At 36.4% G+C, this 22,629-nt stretch overlaps 1 protein-coding gene across 3 annotated transcripts; it reads right to left on the bottom strand.

Moving 5' to 3' along the window:
* Positions 1 to 550: 550 nt before the first annotated feature.
* Positions 551 to 17,996, bottom strand: LOC113547238 (leukocyte immunoglobulin-like receptor subfamily B member 2). Of its 3 annotated transcripts, none has more exons than XM_053233322.1 (15): positions 17,880 to 17,996; positions 17,451 to 17,486; positions 15,385 to 15,657; positions 13,451 to 13,738; positions 10,886 to 11,158; positions 8,640 to 8,975; positions 6,075 to 6,350; positions 4,749 to 5,009; positions 4,541 to 4,660; positions 3,881 to 3,973; positions 3,663 to 3,716; positions 3,489 to 3,560; positions 2,973 to 3,056; positions 2,599 to 2,654; positions 551 to 2,168 (listed from the first exon to the last, which is right to left on the bottom strand). In XM_053233322.1, the coding sequence occupies exons 1-15, from the start codon at positions 17,908 to 17,910 to the stop codon at positions 2,166 to 2,168; spliced, it is 2,256 nt and encodes a 751-aa protein (XP_053089297.1). In that variant the 5' UTR covers positions 17,911 to 17,996; the 3' UTR covers positions 551 to 2,165. The 3 variants fall into 3 exon arrangements, with proteins under 3 accessions (XP_053089297.1, XP_053089298.1, XP_053089299.1); XM_053233323.1 differs by having other exon boundaries at positions 3,663 to 3,713; XM_053233324.1 differs by lacking the exon at positions 15,385 to 15,657.
* Between the last annotated feature and the right edge of the window lie 4,633 nt (positions 17,997 to 22,629).

The raw sequence follows: 22,629 nt of genomic DNA, 5'->3' as shown, positions 1-22,629 counted from the left end.
TAGTCTTTGGTCATAAGTTATAAGTTATAAGCAATTTGTGCAATTATGATGGTTTCTGTTTGCTGATAGTTAATGATAATTGCAAAATAAACTTGCTAATCATATCCTTGCTAATGAGGAAAACAATTAAACAAAACTACTAAAACGATGGTTCACTTTTTTTTTTTTAACAAAGATGTTACCAGCTTTTATTGTATGGAAAAAAAATGTTGTTTGATGTTCATTTTTTGAATATTTATTGGAGAGCTTCCATTTGTGATGATGCTGCATTGGGAAATGGTCATTTTAAAATTCTCCACAGGTTCTTGGGCTGTCACTCAATCAAGGGCCACTTTTATACAACTTTTGTGTATGATCTGATTTTATGATCTATGATCTTAACATTCATAGATTGGTTTTGAAATGGATGAGAAAATATTCTAAGTACAAAAGTTCAGTACTAAGTTCAGTATTCTAAGTACTGAAGTAGACCTGTGTGTAACAAGTGACATTACTTGATTAATTAGTTAAATGATTTTATTTAATACATAAATTGAAAATACTACCAACTTTAAAATGGACAGATGAAAATGTTAATATAAAAGGATAATGAAAAAAGAGAGGAAATAATAATAATTGCCCATTAACTACATGGGTAAATGCATTATTAAATAAGTAAGCAATTTGCTGAGCAAAACCCAGAGTTTGTGTTGTGATCTCATTGCGAGCTATACAGAGTAATTTTAAAGCTATTTTGTGATATAAATTGCATCATTAAAGCAATACCCAAAATTCTTTAAATAAAGATTTTGCATATTTATATGCTCAAAAATGGCTTGGATCTTGATGTTAGTTTCATCAGAATATCTCCAACCCAAATATGCACTATATGGACAAAAGTATTGGGACACCTGACCATTACACCCGTATATGCTTGTTGAACGTCCCTTTCCAGATTTATTCCCCCTTTGTTGTTATAATAACCTCCACTCTTCTGGGAAGGCTTTCCACTAGATTTTGGAGCGTGGCTGTGGGGATTTGTGTTCATTCAGCCACAAGAGCATTAGTGAGGTCAGGCACTGATGTCGAGCGAGGAGGCCTGGTGTGTAGTCTGCATTCCTGCTCATCCCAAAGGTGTTCAGTGGGGTTGAGGTCAGTGTTCTGTGCAGGTCACTCGATTTCTTCCACTCCAACTTTGGCAAACCATAGCTTCATGGAGCTCACTTTGTGCACAGGGGGACTGTCATGCTGAAACCGATTTGGACTAGACCCCTTAGTTCCAGTGAAAGGAAATTGTAATGCTACAGCATACAAAGATATCCCATACAATTGTGTGCTTCAAACTTTGTGGCAACAGTTTGGAGAAGAACCACATATGGGTGTGATGGTCAGGTGTCCACAAACTTTTGACCATATAGTGTATACTATATACTTTATACTGTATATCAGTTTACTCACCAGGGGTGATAATTGTTTACACCCAAACTCACTGCAGTTCATTCTATTGTTTGTTCCACATAAAGCACTGTTATTCTAACAAATTCCTAAAAAGTACACTTGGAACCAAAGACTGCCTGTTAGTAATTGTGAAAAACTGTAATGACTTAATTATAAATATATGCTACTACTAACCATGAAGTATATTTAACAAGATAAATATGGACTATGACTAACAAGTAACTTCATAAAAAAATCTGGATTTAAAAACACATATAGAGATTGCACAGAGATTGCATAGAGATCGCAGAGATTGAAACACTATTCCAGAGTTCTCCGCCTTCTCTGGTTTACTGGGGTTGTACCTCAGAAAACAAGGAGCATATGAGTGAAGAACTTCTTTGATCAGTAAAGCCTCTTAGGCAAGATCACACTCTCCCGGGATGTCATCCCGATAAGGGCAAGGAAGCTGAGTGTTGGGGGGTGGGGCATTAGACTCCTCAAAATGACTTGATCCATGACCTGATCTTCTGTTATTTACACATATCTTCAGGGTACATCAGTGAATGCATGATGTGAGCAAGTTCTCAGAGCAGCTGCCAGGTTTGGCATCATCCAAGCTTAGAATATAGCAATTTAAAAGTTCAACAGCTGAGCATTTTAGGAAAAACAGAAGACAAACACGATTCACGGTTCTCCAGTTATCTGTCTGATGACTGTAGCTTCATCAGTGTAAAAAGACACATGGCTCACTGCAGAGAGAGAAAAAGCTTGCATTAATATGGTTAGAAATACATTTCTCCTGATATTGCCATCAATGATATTGCAAAACTAAACAGTTTGGAGCAATGATCACAGCAAGAAATCAGTAAGATATTAGGCTTGTTAGTATTTTGCATGTTCATACCTAATTAACTGACCATAAGATAAGATGACTTAAATTTGTCTAGACAGCTACAACACTAACATGGATGAACTCTTCCGGCCACCACAGATTTTGAGAGGCAGGGTTTTGTGTACGTGGATATGAGGGTCAAGGAGAAAACATGATCATTTTAATGTGTTTGTAGGTCACCTTGTAACTGCTTGTGGCAAAATCCTACCCAATGCACCTTTAAACATATTTCTTACTTCATGGTGTTTGGATTGTCCTTTAAACTTTACAAATGTCCTGAGTCTTACCTCAATGTTCTGGTGCAGCTCTGAGTAGACAATATCATCACCCATACTGGATTTCTCTAGTTGGAGGCAAGAAACAAGTTCTTGATTAATTTACTTTCACAACATGGAATGTAACTATAAATTAATAAAAAAAAATATGATGTGTCAATCTATAATTAATTAAAACATGTAGTCTCTAAAAATTGCTGTGATATAAGGGGAATAAAATATTTGGGATGTGCTGTAATAGGAAAATGAAAACTCCACTACTTCACACTACCCTGCTCTTTTCCCCAGTAACAGCACAACACATAGTGTTTTATTCATTACATAAAACAAGAGTAGGGTGCAGGTGATCCATGATACAAAATAAATTTTTCTTTATTTTACTCTACCTTTCATTCTTTTAGCTTTTTTCATTGGTTTTAGTTGAATCTCAGCATAAGTCACATCACTAACACCAGGTTCAGCATCAGCACCTGCAGTAGCAGAGAACAAAACCATCCCAATGATCTTTAGCCTTGTAATACATCAGTCATAACTCATAAACATAAACATAAGTCATTATCAGTCTGCTGCCAAAAGCTCACTGAACTCTAGCTGCTTTTTTAGAGTAGATCTTTAAACTCTAGAGTTTATTTCCTTCAGCTTCCTTTATCATTCAGCATGTGGTATCTTTTCAATGTATGATAACTGTTTATGATTAGTGCTATGTAGAACACATGCCTGCTTTTAATGGAGCCTGTGAGGGAATTGTTTTGTCTGATCTGTTAGAAAATTCCAGCTTATGACCTTAGATGCTTGGATGTTTATGTATTAAATGACTGAATGTGCTGAAGATTTCAAGTGTTACTTGCTGATTTTGTTTTTTAATAAATCCATGAAATGTCCTAGCATTAAAAATTCTCTACCATTCTTCCGATTTGTCTTCTTTTTCTTCGTGACCTGAGAGTAAGTGGCTTCACTCTCAGCTGCAGCTTCACCTGAACACAGTAGTGTGTTAATCACTACAAGACACTTCTGTACTTTACTGTATAGAGTTAATATATAGTTAAATCTCCTAATGCAAGAGGAAATAAAGCTACCTGTTCCACTCGTATCTGCCTGATCCACAGTGGCATAAATGTGTTCACTTTCTACTGAAAACAGAATGAAGAGTTCTGAATTTGTTGTAAAAGCTACAAAATAGATTTCAAACAAATCAAATGAATTTACTGAATGATAATTTTACAATGAATTTCAAAGAAAGATGTAACTTTCTATTAATAAATGTAGAAATAAAGTCATTGAGACAGTGTCTGACCAGCCTGAAGTGTTGTGTGTCCTGACTGAGAGTCTTCAGCTCCTGACCGGCTCTGATTCTGCTCTGATGTCTGATTGGTTTTCTGCTGCTTTCCTGTAGAGGGAGACAGATTCTACATCTGAACAGGGTGTAAATAGTTACAGAAACATTTTATTTTACACAGAACTGATTACAGCATAATAAACAAAATGACTACAAAAGATCAACAAATATTAACTATGGATTTAATTCTAATAAAAATATGTATTTAGATGAGTGTAACTACACGTCTGAACTGCAAAACATGTAGTAAAGTTATATTTACGACTTAAGAAAATGATAAAAACACAAATTTCTTTATTAAACCAGGTTCAGTATAACTCCCACCCAAAATAATGAAGAATTTGCAAAAGTTAACTGAAATGAATAACAAAAACAAACAAACAAAAAAAATCTTACAAATAAGATTAAAGCTAGTAGCAGGTTTTGTGTATTATTTTTATTTAAAAGAATTCAATATACACATATTCTCATTACAGATAATTTGCAGACATTAACTGAAAAAAGTCATCAAGTAAACTTTGGTTATTTTTCCACAATTATGTGATACATCCAAATTTGCTTTACTCTTTGGAAATTCTGAATATATTCTACATAACATAGCTAAAGCAGTTATCAGACCTTTTTTTCTTTTGTAGGACCACAGCAGGATCATTAAGATCAGCAAAGCGATGAACAAAAATCCCAAACCCACAGCCGCTCCTGCTGTTCCACCACCTGATCCAGAATCTGAAACTGAGGCTAGAAAGAGAGCAGAATTTAAGCATTTAAACACTGTCCATATAAACTGTGTTATTAAAAAGAGAATCAAATAAAAAGAAATTCTCACAAGGTTTCTCACGTCTGACTGAGAGCCAGCTTTTCAGTGACTCTCCTCTCTCTGGGTGTTTACAGTGGTAGAAACCTTCATCTGACTTTGAGACAGTTTGGATGATCATCTCTCCTGTAGTCTGTGTCTGGAGAACTGATCCATCTTTATAGAAATCAGCTCGGAGGTTTAAGGGCTTTGTGTTGCGATATAAACAGCGTAGAGTCAGAGGATGTCCCTCAGTCACAGGATGGACAGGACTCTCCAGGATCACATCACCATCTAGAACACAGAAAATCATATTTACAATATAAATAAATGTTATCTCTAACTTATCTAAATATAACTTAAAACCTGTGGAGTCTCAACAGTCTGAATTATGAATGCATTGGAAGTGGTATCAGGTACGATGGTCATTCTTATGTAATTGTGAAAAAAACAAACAAACAAAAAAAACTTTGATACCAGCCTCTGATGTGCTACTATGTGACATAAGCCTAGTGTATGTTGTCATGCTAATGAACAGACGACACAAAATGAAAGTGATCTGGAAGTATTTCATGATTAATGATCAAAGTAAAGCAGACTGCAAACTGGGCTCTGTGAAAATATCAAGAGGAGAAACTGCAGCATCTTCCTGCAATACGAGTAACCTGATAAACACATTATGCTGCTGAAACGTTATGTTTAATAGAGAGTGTGAGGGTGGCCCATCTGAGAGCACAGAGCAGTGTCAGCGAACATGGCCATTAAAAATGAGCTCAAGGTGCCATGGATTGTGCACACAAAGATTTCACAAGAGTGGAGCAGTGACGAGAGTGTGCAGAGAAACTGTCACACATGACAGCACTGAGCACTGAGCCATGTGCACTTCCTTTCCCCCTCGCTCCGCACAGTCAACACTTTGCTTGTGAGTGAAGATGAAATTCACAGCAGTTTGCACTCATTTTTACAGACACTATTTAAATACTACAGCATATTCAACATAAACTATGCACAGTGAGTTATCTGCACACAGCAGCAATCAACATAAACAGAGAGAAATAAAATGTTTTATGACATCCCTGATTAATTAATACTCAGTAAATTATTCACTTTGTTATCATTATCAGTATGAGTATCAGTAAGCATGTACTCGTACTTGTACTCCGTCTGGAAAAAAAATGGCATATACATATCCATACTCAGAATTACAGAATAGAAATTACAGGTAATGTACTGAGAAAAAAAGAGGTCTGCGTCTTCTTGAACAGTTTTTCCCAGTTGGAAACTCTTGGTGTTCTGAATATTCTGTAATGAAACATTTCCCTTTTCCTTTAACAGTAAACACACTACATGAAGACTCACCATGCACTGTGATATTGACAAGATTACTGTTTTCTCCAGATTCAGACTCACACCAGTAAACTCCAGTGTGTGATGTGGAGAGGAAGCTGATTTTACATGTAGATCCTGTAACTGATCCCCACCATGAACAATCTAACACTCTCTCACTGTGTGTGCATCGTCTCACTGTCCGTCCAGTAGAGTTACTCTGGTCTTCACAGCTCAGTGAGAGAGAGTCATGACTAAAGTGTTGAGTTCTGTTGGGATTGATGATCAGAGAGAATGGAGGAGATTCACCTTAAACACAGAGAAGAAATCCATGTAAATAAGAATAAGTGCAATATGCAATACAAAGAGGATACAAGAAATTATGTTTATTATTCAGGTAATCAAAGCCACAGTTCATAGCATGGGTCATAACACAGACAGGTTTAAAACAGGATAATCCATAATCATAAATGCTGCAAAAAATCAAAGGTCAAAACCAAGAAACAAAAATCAAAATTGGGACTAGGTACACAGGAAAGTCTTGGCACAAAAAGTGGCAAAGACTCACAGGGCAACACAGAGGGTATAAATACAAAAAGTGTTTGAGGTGAAACTAGGAATAGCTGCACACAATCAGGGCATCACATCAACATCACATGACCACCAGAGGTCACTGTCATCTCAGTATTAGCCTGGCTCTAGCACACCACCTTCTGGTCACTTCCTCATTGTAGATTACATCACGCCAGCACATGCGTTTGCACAATGCGTAGGTCAAGTCAAGTGGCTTTATTGTGATTTCAACCATATACGGCTAGTACAGTACACAGTGAGATGAAACAACGTTCCTCCAGGACCATGGTGCTACAAAAAACACAGGACAACATGAGACTACACAATATGACATAAAGTGCACGTGCAAACGTGCAAACAGCAAAGACAGTACAATAACTACTAAAACAGGATAATAGGCACAGTAAGAGACAGTGCAGCACCGACTAGTACACAGTTTTAGTGTGAAAGTGTAAGATATAATAGTTAGTCCAAAAGAATACTGATATAATACGTGAACGTAAACATAACAACTATGACATAGTATTCAGCAGATAAGCTTATACCATATATGGACATAGCAGTTATTGGGGTAGCTGCCAGGTAGAGAGTATAGTTCAGAGCCATGTTTAGTTGGTGATTGCCATTCCCATGTTTAGAGCCTTTGCATTTGATTACTCTTTTCGATTTTCCCTCTGGTATCTTATATTGTACTTTACTGTGTTTGACCCTTGCCTGTTTTACAGCTCTGCTATTTGTATTGTGTTTACTAACAGTGTAACATAATGACATCATCTGTATCTGCAACTGTGTAGTCAGGGTCTGAAATGAACTTGTTCCTCCACCTGCCAGTAAATTACCGCTGGTAATTTGATTTTTGTTTTTACCGGCCAATGATATGTTTTAAATGATATAATTGATATAAACAAAATGTTTTTTTTTTAAATTTTTATTTTAAAGTAATCATAAAAAGTCATCTGCACTCATGCATTCATTAAATTCGAATACGTTTAAAACACTCAACTATTCAATCTTACATAAAAACACATCAATCCTTTCCCTGTACATGTAATACCTTGCATGTATGCACTTATTTAAATGGATCGTTCATCCAAAAATGAAAATTCTGTCATTATTTACTCATCCTCAAGCCGTATGACTTTCTTTCTTCAGTGGAACACAAAAGGAGATGTCAGGCAGAATATCAGCCTTAGTCACCATTTACTTTCATTGTATGAAAAGCTGTTAGGTGGGAGTTATTTTATGAACGCAACAGACAATTAGCCAATTTCACAATTCTGGGTTTTTGCTTTTTCTTTGCTTCCACTTTCAAAGTGATGTTTAATGTTTGTACAGCCAGTGGTAATCATGAACACTGAGGGTGGAACGAGTACAACTAAACAATGCAAATTTACATATCTAGTTTTGTAAGCTCTACTTGTGCGAGAAATGTACAGGCCAAAGTGACGGATGATCAGACAATTTTACGCACCACTGCCGACAATTCATCCGCATATTTCATATCCTGTGTGTAGAACTCCTAAAATATGTGTTTGTATTCATGTTTAAACCTGAAGTAGGCATGATCTTGTCTTTCTGGCAAGCTTTCTGAAAACAAACAAAACAACCCAAGAATATTGTGCCTCCCATTAACATATTCTTTGTACAGTACATGTTTAGAATATATTATCTGTTTATTCCAAATAATATATTCATATTCAGTTACATCTCTAATGTTGACCTGCTCTGGCTTTCTGGCTTTTATAATAAAATTCTCCTGCCCATAGATCCTTAATCCTTTATCATCTCCTTAGTTGTCTTTGTTTTAAGGAAAGTAAACCAATGACTGGATGAGGGGCGGAGACAGCACAAAAAGACAGCACATGGCTTTTGTCACCAGTGTCGTAAAGAGAACTCTACCGACATGTAGGTGCATTTAACTGCCTTATACATATTAATAAATAAATGTTGGATGAACCACTTCTTACATTCACACATCCACATCCTACTCTATTTAACCTAAACCCAACAGTTAATTTTCCTCACCAGTGATCCATAGTGGCTGTGGATTGCTGTACTGTGTGTGAAAGGCTGGTTCTCCTCTCTCTCCTCTGCACATATAAACTCCTGTGTGATGAAGAGCAGCAGGACTGAGAGTGTAGGAGCCTCCAGATCCTCTGCTGCTGTCTGAGAGGAGCTCCACATACATGCTATAGCCACGATTATTTTTTATTTGAGTTAAGCCGTCTCTGTAGGGAACAGTTGTGTACCAGCTGAATGTCCAGTCTGTAGAGGAGTCTGTAACCTCACAGCTTAGAGTTACTGAGTCTCCTTCAGTCAGCCAGCTCTGTGGAGATACACTCAGTGCTGCCCGTGGTCTCTCTGTTACACAGGAAATACAAAATGATTAATTTGTAGATGTTTTTAATACACAGTAATAAGCTTTTGAATGAAAGTCTAACTGCACATTTTCATGTGTCCTTAAAAACCCTCATACATTCACCTGATACAGTCAGTGTAACAGCATCACTGAAGTGTGAGGAGCGTGAGCCTCCTCTCTCTGCTCCTCTACAGGTGTATTTACCTGTGTGGGTCACTTCAACACCACTGATCCTGTACACCTGTTTACTACTGACAGGACTGTGTGAATCACACACTGGCTTCCACGCATCATTTGGTGGACGAGCGTTTTGTATCTCAGCCCCCACACTCTGGAATTCTCTTCCCAAAAACATATGTGATCTTTCTTCATTACAGGATTTCAAAACCCACCTTAAGACACATCTTTTTCTTTCTTGTTTTTCTGATCTCTGACTGTATGATCTGATTCATGCCATGGATTTCTTGTTTATTTCCTTTTGTGCTTTGTCTGCTGTCATGTTTATCTACTTTCATATTGTAAAGTGACCTTGAGTCTGCAGAAAGGCGCTATATAAAATAAACTTATTATTATTATATTATTAATCATCTTTATACCAGCTGTACTGCCAGCTAGAGACACCTTCATCCTGTATGTCACATCTCAGAGTGACGGCGTCTCCACTGAACACCTGTTTATCAGGATTTATGGATGCCACTGGTTTAGGTCTTGCTGTAGAAAAATAATATAGCATCTAATCTGTCATGATGAATTAGTCCTCATGCATGTATGAAGATTTATTTATGTATGATTTATGAACTGTGGAAAAAATGCTCCAGTTCCTTTTTATCAAATCAGTCATCTAATTTCCAAAGAATTTTTTTTTATTAACAACAAAATCTGTTAGTATAAACTTATTTTTTTTAAATGCATTTATTAACAGGTATCATCTGTTTCCAAACTGAACTGGATAATGTAGGCTGTAGTCTTTATGGACCACATACATTATGATTAATTCTTACACACTCATGATTCTGTTGCTGGTAAAAGAAAGCAAAACAGGGTTGTGTAACCAAAAAAAAAAAAAAAAAGTGAGCGAGAGCCTACAATAAGTGGTGACTGTAATGTGATCAGTTCCGTTTTGTGTTAATTCCAAAGTGATTTGTCAGCAGTTATGATTTCTTAGAGAAACACTTTATTTAACACAGTCCTGGTTACAGCGTAACAGAATAACTACAAAAGACCAACTAAACAGTAAGGAATATTTAGAAATAATTACTAATTACAATAAGACATTAGGTGAGTGCAACTACACATCTGAGTTTACGTCATATATACAACTAAATAAAGTGATTTGTTTACTGAAAATAAACTAAATAAATAAACTGATTTCACAAAGATAAAGCCTTCATTATTAAAAGAGTTTAAATATGACTAAACAGATCACATACCAACAATAATTTGGAAGAATTTGCAAAAGTTAAATGAAATGAAAAATTATGATTAAGATTAGATCTTGGCCCAGGTACAGGTGTACTATTTTTATTTAAACAGATTCAATATATATATTTTTTTCATTGAGTGAATTTGTGCTTAACCCTCATCACCTCTTCTACCATATTTCATGAAATTGTTCTATTCAGCTAAATGAATATGACTTTACAATACTTTATGGAGTTCAGGCGTTTAGTTATGCAAATGTAACCAGATTAATATACTGTATATTATAATGTGGTTCCCTCTGAATAGCTTTAAACTTAAAGCTACAGCTTTACCTCTGAATACTTTGACTTGACAAATACTTTTTTAAACGTATTTCAAGATTATTTAAAAGATTATAGAAGAACATGGAATTGCAGTAATTATGCAATATTTTTATTCACACCCATCCTGACTTCAAACCTGTTAAAAAAAGTAAAAAATCATGACGTACCTCTCACTGTAATCTTGACAGGATCACTGAGCTCTGTGTAGTAGTAGTTGTAGTTTCTCCAGCGTGCGCGACACTGGTACACTGTTTCTCCTGCATTATCGGCTGTCACTTGTGTGTGTGCTTGTTCACTCTTCAGAAGCTGTAACTGCTGATAATTTTTGTACCAGAGAAACTCCCATCCAGTCGACTGCTGCAGCTCACAGCTCAGAGTGATGGTGTCTCCAGTGTAGACGGAGCTCTGAGGATTCACTCTCACAGTCGGTTTGGGTTTTGCTGTTGGTATGAAATGATGAAGGTGTCAGAGCTGCTTTTCACTTTACAACATAAGCAGTAGATTCACTGTGCTTTAACATATGATCATGGCAGAATAAAATAAGTTTAACATTTGATCCAAAATCTATGTTGCACATTTATTAGAATTGTATATTTTCTTACACAGCTGGTATTCAATATATTTTCTATATAACAAAATTCATGATTGGATTTAAGTGTAAAAAAAAAAAAAAAGATTGGATTGAAGTGTTTGCTGATGTTAGAGTGCTATTTTATGGATCCTACACAAATTGTTCACCGCTGTCTGAACATTTCTGCATTCTCCTAAAAATCAGCAAGATTATAACCTCCTAGAGTTTCCAAACTGAACTGGCTAATGTAGGCTGTAGTCCTTATAGACCACATAATTATGATTCAGAGAGATTTATTTTACATAGTTACAGCACAACAGAATTACTACAAAAGATGAACTAAACAGTAAGGAATAGTTAGAAATAATTACTAATTACTAATTACACTAAGACGTTAGGTGAGTGCAACTACACATCTGAGTTTAAGTCATATTTACAACTAAATAAAGTGATTTCACAAAAATGCAGCCTTCATTATTAAAATGGTTTCAATGATACTCAACAGATCTTATACCAATCTCACTTGGAAAAGTTAACTGAAATGAAAGATTTTGATTAACATTAGATCTTAGGGGGGTCACGGTGGCTTAGAGGTTAGCACTGTTGCCTCGCACCTTTGGGGTTGGGGGTTCACATACTGTCTCCGCCCTGTGTGTGCTGAGTTTGCATGTTCTCCCCGTGATTCAGGGGTTTCCTCTGGGTACTCTGGATTCCTCCCCCAGGCCAAAGACATGCATTGTAGGCTGTTTGGCATTTACAGTTTGTCTGTAGTGTGTGAATGGGTGTGCGTGATTGTGCCCTGCAATGCGTTGTGTAGAATAAGTGGTATGGAAAATGGATGGATGGATTAGATCTTGGCCCAGGTACAGGTGCACTATTTTCATTTAAACACATTAAATATACTTTTTCATTACAGTGAATTTGTGCTTAACTCTCATCAGCTCTTCTGCCATTATATATATATATATGTGTGTGTGTGTGTGTGTGTGTATGTGTGTGTGTGTGTGTGTACATATATATTATTTACCACATATTTCCATATATTCATAACTATTTTTTATTTATTGTACAATCTATGTTGTATTTACACTGTAATCAAGTGAAGATGATTTCCTACATTTCTCATATTTGAGACTTCTAGTTTCAGACAGACTGTATATTGCACGTATACAAGTGAGGAATAAAACAACGAGTGATGAGGTGGTGTGATGAAGTGGAGTTACTGTTATTACCTGCATTATAACAGCTATAAATAGGCATTTCCTCACCAGCCTTATTTGTTTCTCTCTTTTTGTTATAAGGCAAAAAACAAAACAAAATAAAAAACAGCTTATCATGTTAACTGCAAAGTGTAAACTTCTCTGTCCTTATGACGTGTTGGAAAACTTAAACCTATCTTAAATCTTTGCCTCTGACTGTAACAAATTGCTGACACTGGAGACTCCTTCCATAAATTAAATTAAATTAAACGTCTCCTTACAGAAGACCTCAACGCATGAATACATTTTTTTTTTGGTTTTGTTTTGTTAAATAACATGTTTTTAATCTCTTTATTATCAGGCTTAGAATATGTGAAACCTCCTCCATACAAGTCCCTCTGAATCAGCTGTAACTAGAGAAACAATAACATTAGAATGAGTTCACTGTCACAGCGGCTGTTATAGAAAATTAATCAACACCTTTTGACCAATCAGAATCCAGAATTCAACAGTTATGTGGTATAATGATATAATGAGTATTTCTGCACTTCTCTGTTTCCATACAGGTATAAACACCTTTATAAGAGATTAGGAATGTGTTTATTTACAGTTTATAGTGGTCATTTTTTTGCTAAATAAGTTTTAACACTTGTGTCTACTAATCTGTGTCTCACATATGAGAGTGAATCTCTCCCTGATAAACACACACTCAACTGTTTCCTTACTTTACTTAGCCTTGTTAGACTTCACTGGCCACAAATGACAGTTTTTTAAACTTATTTCAAGATTATTAGAAAAATTATAGAACATATTTATAATTTTATAAATATAAAATTATACAGTAACATGGAATTGCAATAATTATGCAACATTTTTATTCACACTCATCTTAATTTCAAACCTGTTAAAATAAGTAAAAAAAACCCATCTTAATTTTAAAAAAGTAAAAAATCATGACGTACCTGCTGTAATCCTGACTGGATCACTGTACTTTGTGTAGTAGTATGTGCCTGCACCCACGTTATACCTGCGTGCTATACACTGATACTCTGCTTCTCCTGCGTTATCGACTGTCACATGTTGTGTGTTGGTGGATACAGTTTCACTGCTCAAAGGCTGTAAGTGCTGATAATTTTTGTAGAAGAGAAACTCCCATCCAGTCGACTGCTGCAGCTCACAGCTCAGAGTGATGGTGTCTCCAGTGTAGACGGAGCTCTGAGGATTCACTCTCACAGTCGGTTTGGGTTTTGCTGTTGGTATGAAATGATGAAGGTGTCAGAGCTGCTTTTCACTTTACAACATAAGCAGTAGATTCACTGTGCTTTAACATATGATCATGGCAGAATAAAATATGTTTAACCTTGATACAAAATCTATGTTGTACATTTATTGTATATTTTCTTACACGGCTTGTATTCAGTATATTTTCTATATAACAAAATTCATGATTGGATTGTAGTGAAAAAACACTGTGTTTGCTGATGTCAGATTGCTATATTATGGATCCATCCACAGGCATTCTGTAGATGGATATAATCATCTACCTAGGAAACATTAATTATCATTTTCAGATAACAGACCTTAGAAGTAGGATCATCCCAGCATTTTAGTGAAGAAGAACGAGTTTCATATGCATGACAGTTCGAGCCCTTGAAATTATATGGTTCAATTAGACTTTTTTCTTTTTAATATAATGTTATAAATATGCTATTTTCTGAATACATATACGAGAGGCAGAACAGAAAAATCCATTAGAAGTAACTACATCTAAATTCTGGAAAACAGCCAAAAATGATGAAAAATCAGGTTTGGACAAAAATGAGTTTTTCTGAAATGACATAAAAAAATGTTTTTATTTAGATTATTTTCTAACTGTGCCTTGACATCTTTCTGCAAAGATCATGTTGAGTAATGAGCCAGTTTAACAAACACAGTGTTAAATGCAGTCTTTATAAAGGTGTCTAAACCCTTGCTAAGTGTGATTTCTTCATTATTTGATCGAGTTGTTAGAGAGCTACATGCTGTAGTGAAACAGACATAAGCCTAATCAATTCAGTTTATAATCAGATCCCAGCCGTCAAAACGTCGATGCTCCTGAGCTGTCAAATCATCATCAAAACAGAGACGAGCGCTTACACACTCTGTACAGACAACAGCGGACCAAGTTATAAAATATTTACATGTCCTATTTAATGTCTTATTTCCCTGTTGATATTAGCATGAACAGAGATCAGTGGAGGAAAGAGATGATGATGAGGCTTGTGTTTAAATGCCATGAGAGACTTTTACCTCAGGTGATGAGAGAGACTGATGTGGATGTTTCTGGTTATCATATAAGAACTCATTTACCATTGTAAACATATAATTCTTTAATATTTGGTAGTAATGTTTTTCTATCAGTAGATTAGGTCATAAATTAGTAGAAGGAGGCACGGCGTCTTTCAGTGGAAGTGGAATGAAATCTTTAAATGCAAATTCGCCAAACATTATAGCTTAATATTTCAAAATGACAGAATTCTCAGATAAAACCTTGTAATGCCAAGGTCTCAATACATCTTCTAATGAATCAAATAATGGCAGACATAAGACAAGATGAGATTTACTGCCTTCTTAAAATTTCATATCATTTTTTACTTCATATTAATCTGGTGTATCAGTCTGATTAACAGTTTGCTGTGTACAATTATTCATACTGACTCACCACAATTATACTGTAAACATAATATAAATCTCAGATGATATTGCAAGAGTCATGATGATTCTTGTGAAAGAAATTTGCACCTATAACACAGGAAAGTGAAAATCAACACTGAACACACCTCAGTTACTGACAGCTCAAAATCCAAAATCTCAAACTAATAAGGTTTTAAGAACAAAAACAAACTCACAGACTCACCTGATACAGTCAGTGCAACAGCAACACTGATCTCTGAATACTGTCCCCTGCAGGTGTAGTAACCACTGTCAGAGTTTTTATCAGCATGGATAATGATTTCCTGCGCTGTGATGGCTGAATTGCCTCCATATTCATAGAGTCTTCTATTATCTTGAAACCAGCTGTATGGCCACTGAGTGCTTCCTCCTCTTCGTACGTCACATCTGAGAGTAACAGTCTCTCCAATGAACACGTGTGTATCAGGCTTTACAGATATCACAGCTTTAGGACTCCCTATGAAAACATTCTATTGTTAAAAAAATGTACATAAAGTAATTCCCAAGTGTACAGAGGTGGACAGAGTCATTTTAAACAATACTATGAACAATTTAATTAGACATAAACTAGGGATGCATCAATGCCATTTTTTTTTTCAGACCGAGTATGAGTTCTTGATACAGACGCTGAAATTTGTTTCCTACTTAGTATGAAGCTTTCCTAACTTTTTGCGTAAACAAATCCAAATGGACATTATGAATTTTCTGCACTTGCAAGCCTTGACCACCCACATTTTATTTAAAAATCCAGACTTGATCTACCAGTCAAGTGGGAACTGTTGTTATGGAAAAAATAATCCACTCTGGGGTGGTGTGATATGTCCTGATGTGAAGCAGAGGGGTCTGGATTATACTTGGCGCCCTCAGAAGCAGCGGCACACTCACTGCATATCTTATGTACATCCAAAATATTTAACAATGACATTCACTAGATGGCACATCAGAGCCAAAACATCCCTTTCCATCAGGTTTCCAAGTCAAACTGTAAAATGTTTAGCGATTTTTATGCACAGTGACATTAAACACACTGATCAGCTCTGTCTCTAACAAAACTTTCCGCTGCTGTTGTGAATGTCATGAGCTGTGTCTCAAATCTAAAATTCTGACCTTATATTCAAAAGTATTTACTAATCTAGAAAATCCAGATGGTTTGTACACAAAACAGACCTTTTGACCTTGACAAGCTACTCTGAGTGTTTGCTAATGTCATATAGTCAATCAAAAATTTATGAAATTTAACTAGCGTTAGCTGCCTTGGTTTATGCCATCACTTCATTCACTCACGTTGGTTTGCTATTTATAATATCAGGAGAAGAAGCTAGCTTAGCAACATACCGGAAAGAACTCCCTGCTGAGGGTCTGTTAGAAGAGTTTACAGCAGAACAGGACATGAATTTGGTACAAAACTGTCAAAAGCATCAGGAGAGCCTTGGAAAGTGAATGCTTTGTTCATGAGGCTTGACTGTCATGTTCAAAACTGTTAATCATCTCATCAACCTCATTTATTTATCACCAAATAGCTCATATAAAACACATTTATCATGAGGAAAGATTTTGGGGGAGATATCAGGGTCAACTCAACTTGAAAAAATGACAGAACACTTTTCCTGAAAATAATTGGAGTAAGATGTAAATTTGCCACATTTCTCATTGAGGAACATGGGAATGCACAGGGTTAAACTGTACTGCAGCCAGTCACTAGAAGGCCTCAGAGACATTTTGACTTTACTTTTGAATTCCTGTTACTATGTCCACCCATATATACAGTCATCAGCTTTGCTTTGATCATAATTTGTGAATATACACCCAGATCATTATTGTTTTGTGTCATCTGTTCATTAGTGCAACAACATACTCTAAGCTAATGTCACATAGTATCACATGGCTTTGTATGTTGTTATTGGAGCATTTTTATGAGAATGAGTAAACGAGCATTGTAATGGACCAATAACAAATACTAGTACCAGTATTGATGCTTCTCTAAAGTAGAGGGTTTATTTATGTCTAACTAAAGAACCACAGTGAAACTCATGTAAAATTATGTATTCACATAGTAAGTTTTGTTGGTCATTCTTTTGATATTTTATTAGCACTCTTTATCTTAACTGAAAATAATTATTGTAAATTTACCAAAAGCACAAAGTGAATGGTAATAAAAAATGAGTAACAAATTCTACACAAACTTTCTTAGCCCCAGTACAAATAAAAATAAAATTACACAGTATAAGGAATAAACTATATATAAATCACCTTGAGCATGGGCCACTGGTGTAAGTGAAACCAACACTAAAAAGGGAACAGAAACAGAGAACATGATGTAAATATGAAAATGATTCAGTCTATTCATAGAAACAGCACACTGTAGACACACCAAACTCACAAGATTCATTCTTATTCAGGAAATCTAAACTACCACCTGTAAGAAACACAAAAGTCACTATTCTGCTCATTAATGTCTTTATTTTGCTTTACTGCACAAAGTCACCAAACATGTAGCAAATATTATTATTAAAGTGTGATCATCTTAGCACTGGGACATAAAACCAACAGACTGTCACACTGTAACATTCAGCACATGTCACACAATAAGCTCATCACTCAGGACATTCAGACTGCAGATGAACAACTTTATACCCCACCACTCACTCTAATGAAGACACAAAGAGGACATTTACTCACAGAGCATCACAGGGAGTGGACTGAGCTCCATCCTGTCTCTCTAATGACTGACTGACGGAGTGAGGTTTGGTGTGTGTTAAAGTCTCCACACTTGCTGTGTTTTCTTGCTGTCAGATCACACTACTAGGAAAGAAGGAGAGAATTAATTTATCTAAGATCTTTAACTTCTCTTTTCATGCATACAGACTTTGTATCTGCTCTTCCTTCCTCTTTCCTGAAAAATCTTCAACACTTGCTGTTTCTCTTGAACACACACATACAAAAGAGGACAGTGGCAGTTTAGGGGTCATATTGATCTCTCTTTGGAGATGATAAAAATATTCCCTTAGACATCCTACAGTGGGGATAGTGAACACTTTTTCATGTGTTATGCCCCACATGCTGAGGAGAGGAGAAAGGGAGATAAGAGAAAAGTGGTATCTAGTGGTATCTGCTAGGAAGAAACTCAAAGAGACATGAGGAGAACATCACAAAATCTGCACAGACAGTAATCCAAGCTCAGGATCGAACTGGATACCATGGAGCTATCAGATGGCATCGTGCCACCCTTATAAATCAGTCTAATTAATTCTGCCCACTGTGGTCAATGATCCTAGGCTCCTGATCTCTTCAACGCCTGACTGTGACTTTGAACAGGATGAAGTGCTTACTGCAGATGAATAAATGAATGAATCCAAAATTATTGAACCTCAATTCTTAACTGTTTTCTAACTTAATTTAAATGGTGTAGATTATCCTCACTGCCAGTGTAAAGATGTCAAAACATGACCTGCAGTGTTAATGTAATTCCATGGACATGCCTCCTTCTATTACCATCATTATTATAGAAGCATGGGCAAGAGCATGATGCATATGGGTGAGCATCAGACCAACACTCTGCTCCACCTCCCAGTCCATACTGCACACACTTCAGGCCAATTCAGACTGGATTAGTTTTATAATATAATTATTACTAGAGTCTCTTTGAGATTTTAGTCCCATTTGAATCAGTGATATCAGTAATTTTATATGGACTGCATGTACACACATTCAGAAAAATTATACTATATTTTACCTGCTATAAAATTAAATCTGAACTGAGATGTTGGTAAAGATTGCATTTTATCCTGTGGGAAAAGAGGTTTTGCATTTTTTCTTCACTATAAAGACACTTCAGGAAGTGCTCAATCATTTTTAAGGTCATCCACCAAAAAGAAATGAAACAAAGTACTGGCCAAGTTTAAAATGCACAACAATAAAATATATTTTCTGTCAGAGAAGTGATCCTTCTGGGTATTTAGGGAAGCAGCCACACAGCCACTCAGCTTCCATAGAGTTATTATTGTACCTAGTGGTAAAAAATTAGAACTACAAGCACTAATAGAGGCCCACTGGAGCAAGATTTTTGCTACCCTAAAGTCTGAGAAAAAGGAGAAAAATGTCCTATTTTTAAAAAAAAAAAAATCTTTTACTTTTTTTTTTTTTTTTTTTTGCTAGTTTCAGGCATTTTGTGTCATTTGTGAGATGTAGTTGGGCTATAAATTTACTGTCAGTCCCGTTTAATGATATTATCTTGAGCAGAGTTGAACAAAGGTATGTCTAAATCCACTCAAAACGAGCTGCTAGACTGTAGGCGGAAGACTATGTTATTAACTCTCAACTGTCTATTATGCAGTTACTCTAAAAATTCACTACATAGTAGCCTAGAGCGTGAGTGTAATAGCCTCAAACAAAAAATATGAGAGGCTATTTCATTATTAATGTAATCCTGTTCCACCAAAATGTATCACTAGCCATTGCTGATTACTGAGTTCCTAGAACAGGTATGGCCTACATACAGGTTATCATCATGTCTGTAATAAAATGAGGTGTGTGTGTGTGTGTGTGTGTGGTTACACATGGAAGTTTTAGAGTGATGACCATGTGTACATCATGAAGACAGATCAATCATGGTGTGCAAATCAACCATAATTACTACAGAGGGATTTAAGACAGAAACTCACAGAACACTTTATTAGGAACACCTGCTCATTCATGCAATTATCCAGTCATCCAATCAAGTGACAGTAGCACAGTGTATAAAATCCTGCAGATACAGGTGGGGTCATAGCTAGGAATTCTGGGCCCTCTGGAAGAATAGTGCAGTAGGTCTAAAAAGCAAACATACAGGGAAGCCCAATAGGGAAAATGTATTCTTAGAAATTTTAAAGTTTCAAATCCTCTGTGTGATTCTTGGCAGCAAAGCCATTTCCTCATTAACTCCTCATGTGTGCTCTCAGTTCACGCCATCACAGGCTCAAAGAACAGAGACTTGAAACAATTAACAGTACCTTCTATTATTAGCATGAGCATACACAGCAGCTAAAATGAGCTAGCTAACCTAGTTGGCTTGCTATTTAAATAAGCACAGATGTTCAACGAACATGCTACTAAATATTTCACATAACAATTGTGAAATAATCATCTGGGCCCCACTTCACTACTCCTTATCTCTCTCTCATTTCTTCTGCCCTTTTTAAAATTATGAAAAGGGGCCTGTGAAAAGGAATCTGAGCCACTAGTGGGCACAAGCTCAGCCAAACTGGCCATTCGGACACCTGGTTTAATGCATCTTGATTTTTGCTGCATGATGCAGGTGGTAGGCTCAGAATTTGGCATCAACACGAATCCACACAATGTGCAAATATTTTCAACTTGGTAAACTTTTGGCTTTAAAACAACACAATAAGTGTCAGTGGGGTTATACTTGTCCATCAAAATTTATAGTTGAAAAGTTACAAGTCAGTTATTGCTTCACACCTCCTCCCCTTCTTCACTGCTGAACACACATCACCGAATTTAAAAAAAGAAGCTAAACCACAACTGCCGACTTGTTTCTGCTCTCAGGCCTCTAAAACTGTCACTGCCCTGTGTGGGTGAGTGTCCAAGGCTAATGAGAATTGTTTAGGTGCATAATTACTTCTGTGATTTTTGACACAAATAAGTAAATAATGATTTTGTTATTGTTTAAAAAAAACCCTAGACAGTTAGATAGTTTGGTGTTAGTGTGTATGAGACTGAACTTACTGCACTGAGCTGCTTCCCAACACACACCATAATAGTAAGAAAAATACTACTGTAGGTTATAAGGTATTTTCTCTGTTTGGAGTTTCACATTTTCTTCCTGAATGTCCTGGATGTTTTCCTGGCTGTCGTGTGCTTATTCTTAGTGTTTGCAGAATAGACTCCAGATTCATAGCAACCACAACCAGCATAAAGCGATTACTGAAGATGGATTAATGATTTTATGAGTCGATCACAGCACAGCTCCTACGTTTTTAGATTCTTCTCATGTGAGGAATATCAGTAGTGGTCCTGTGCAAAACTGAATATGTACATATTCCTCCATTTGCACCTATTATATTCTTGTTACAGTTTTACTAGAGATAATGCAACCAGCTGCACAAGCATTCCATGCATTCCTTTTTCTTACCAATTATCCTGCACAGGGTTGTGGAGAGCCTGGAGCTTATCCCAGCAGACTTGGGGCACAAGGCAGGGGACACCCAGGGTGCCAACCCATCGCAGGGAGCAACTGCACATCCATTCCCACACTACGGACAATTTAGAAATGCCAATCAGCCTACAACTCATGTCTTTGGCCTGCGGGAGGAAAGCGGAGTACCTGGAGGAAATCCTGGGGGAAACCATGGGGAAACTCCATGCACACAGGGTGGAGGTGGGATTCAACCCCCCAGACCTGGAGGTGTGAGGCAACAGTGGGAAACACTAAGCCACGGTGCCCTCTGCAGCTGCATCCCCCCCTTATAAAGTCAATCTAATTAATTATGCCCCGTGTGGACAGTATTCCTGTCATAGGCTGCCACTGCGGCTCCTGACCAGGATAAAATGGTTTTGAAGATGATGGAAAAAAGCCAAAATTATGAAACTTCAATTTTTAACTGAGAATAATAATTCATATAGTGTATTTTGTCCTCAATGCCCATGTAAAGCTGTATAGTACTTGAAATTGTGGACTACAACATTAATGATACTCTATGTGCATGTTTCCTTTTCTGCCACTGACCACCATCATTATTATAGATAACCAGAAATGTACATTAATGCAGATGTTTAACCTGCAGCTGTCTTTTTTTTTTGAACCATGCATTTCAGTTATTATCATATTAAAATATCTGGATATCAAAAGCATTGAAAATAATGTAAACAGGATAACATTTGCAGGGGCTTTATTGCATAATTAACCTCTACTGAGGTATTCACTTCATTTTGGAAGATAGCGTGCTGCATGCTCCTTCATGATGCACAACTAATTATAAGTGTAACTAATTTTCAAGAAAAAGTTTGTGCTGCTGAAGAGTGCGCATTAGACAGACAACCTGCCACATCTCCCATCTCTCTCTACTGGACACATTTCGTCTTCAGTAGTCTCTAATGTGCAGTCTTTCACTTCAATTTTACTTTAATGTAAATACATGAATAAAAGGGTTATGTAAGTTTTGGCTTTTTAACAGCACAGGAAGTATTAGTGGAGTTATTTTTGTCCACCATATTTACAGTCATTAGTTTTGAGTGAGTCATCTCACTCACGCATTCATCTTCACACCTCCCTTTCTTCACTGCTGAACACGTATCACTGAATTAAAAAAAGAGAAGTTACAGCAGCCAACTCGTCTCTGTTCTCAGGCCTCCAACACTGTTACTGCCCTGTGTGTGTGCACAAGGCTAATGAGATGTGTTTTTTTTTCATATTGTCTGCTGTGGTTTTAAA

The sequence above is a fragment of the Pangasianodon hypophthalmus genome, chromosome 4, assembly GCF_027358585.1.
Source record: "Pangasianodon hypophthalmus isolate fPanHyp1 chromosome 4, fPanHyp1.pri, whole genome shotgun sequence".
Lineage (NCBI taxonomy): Eukaryota > Metazoa > Chordata > Actinopteri > Siluriformes > Pangasiidae > Pangasianodon > Pangasianodon hypophthalmus.
This window is presented reverse-complemented; position numbering and strand designations above follow the sequence as displayed.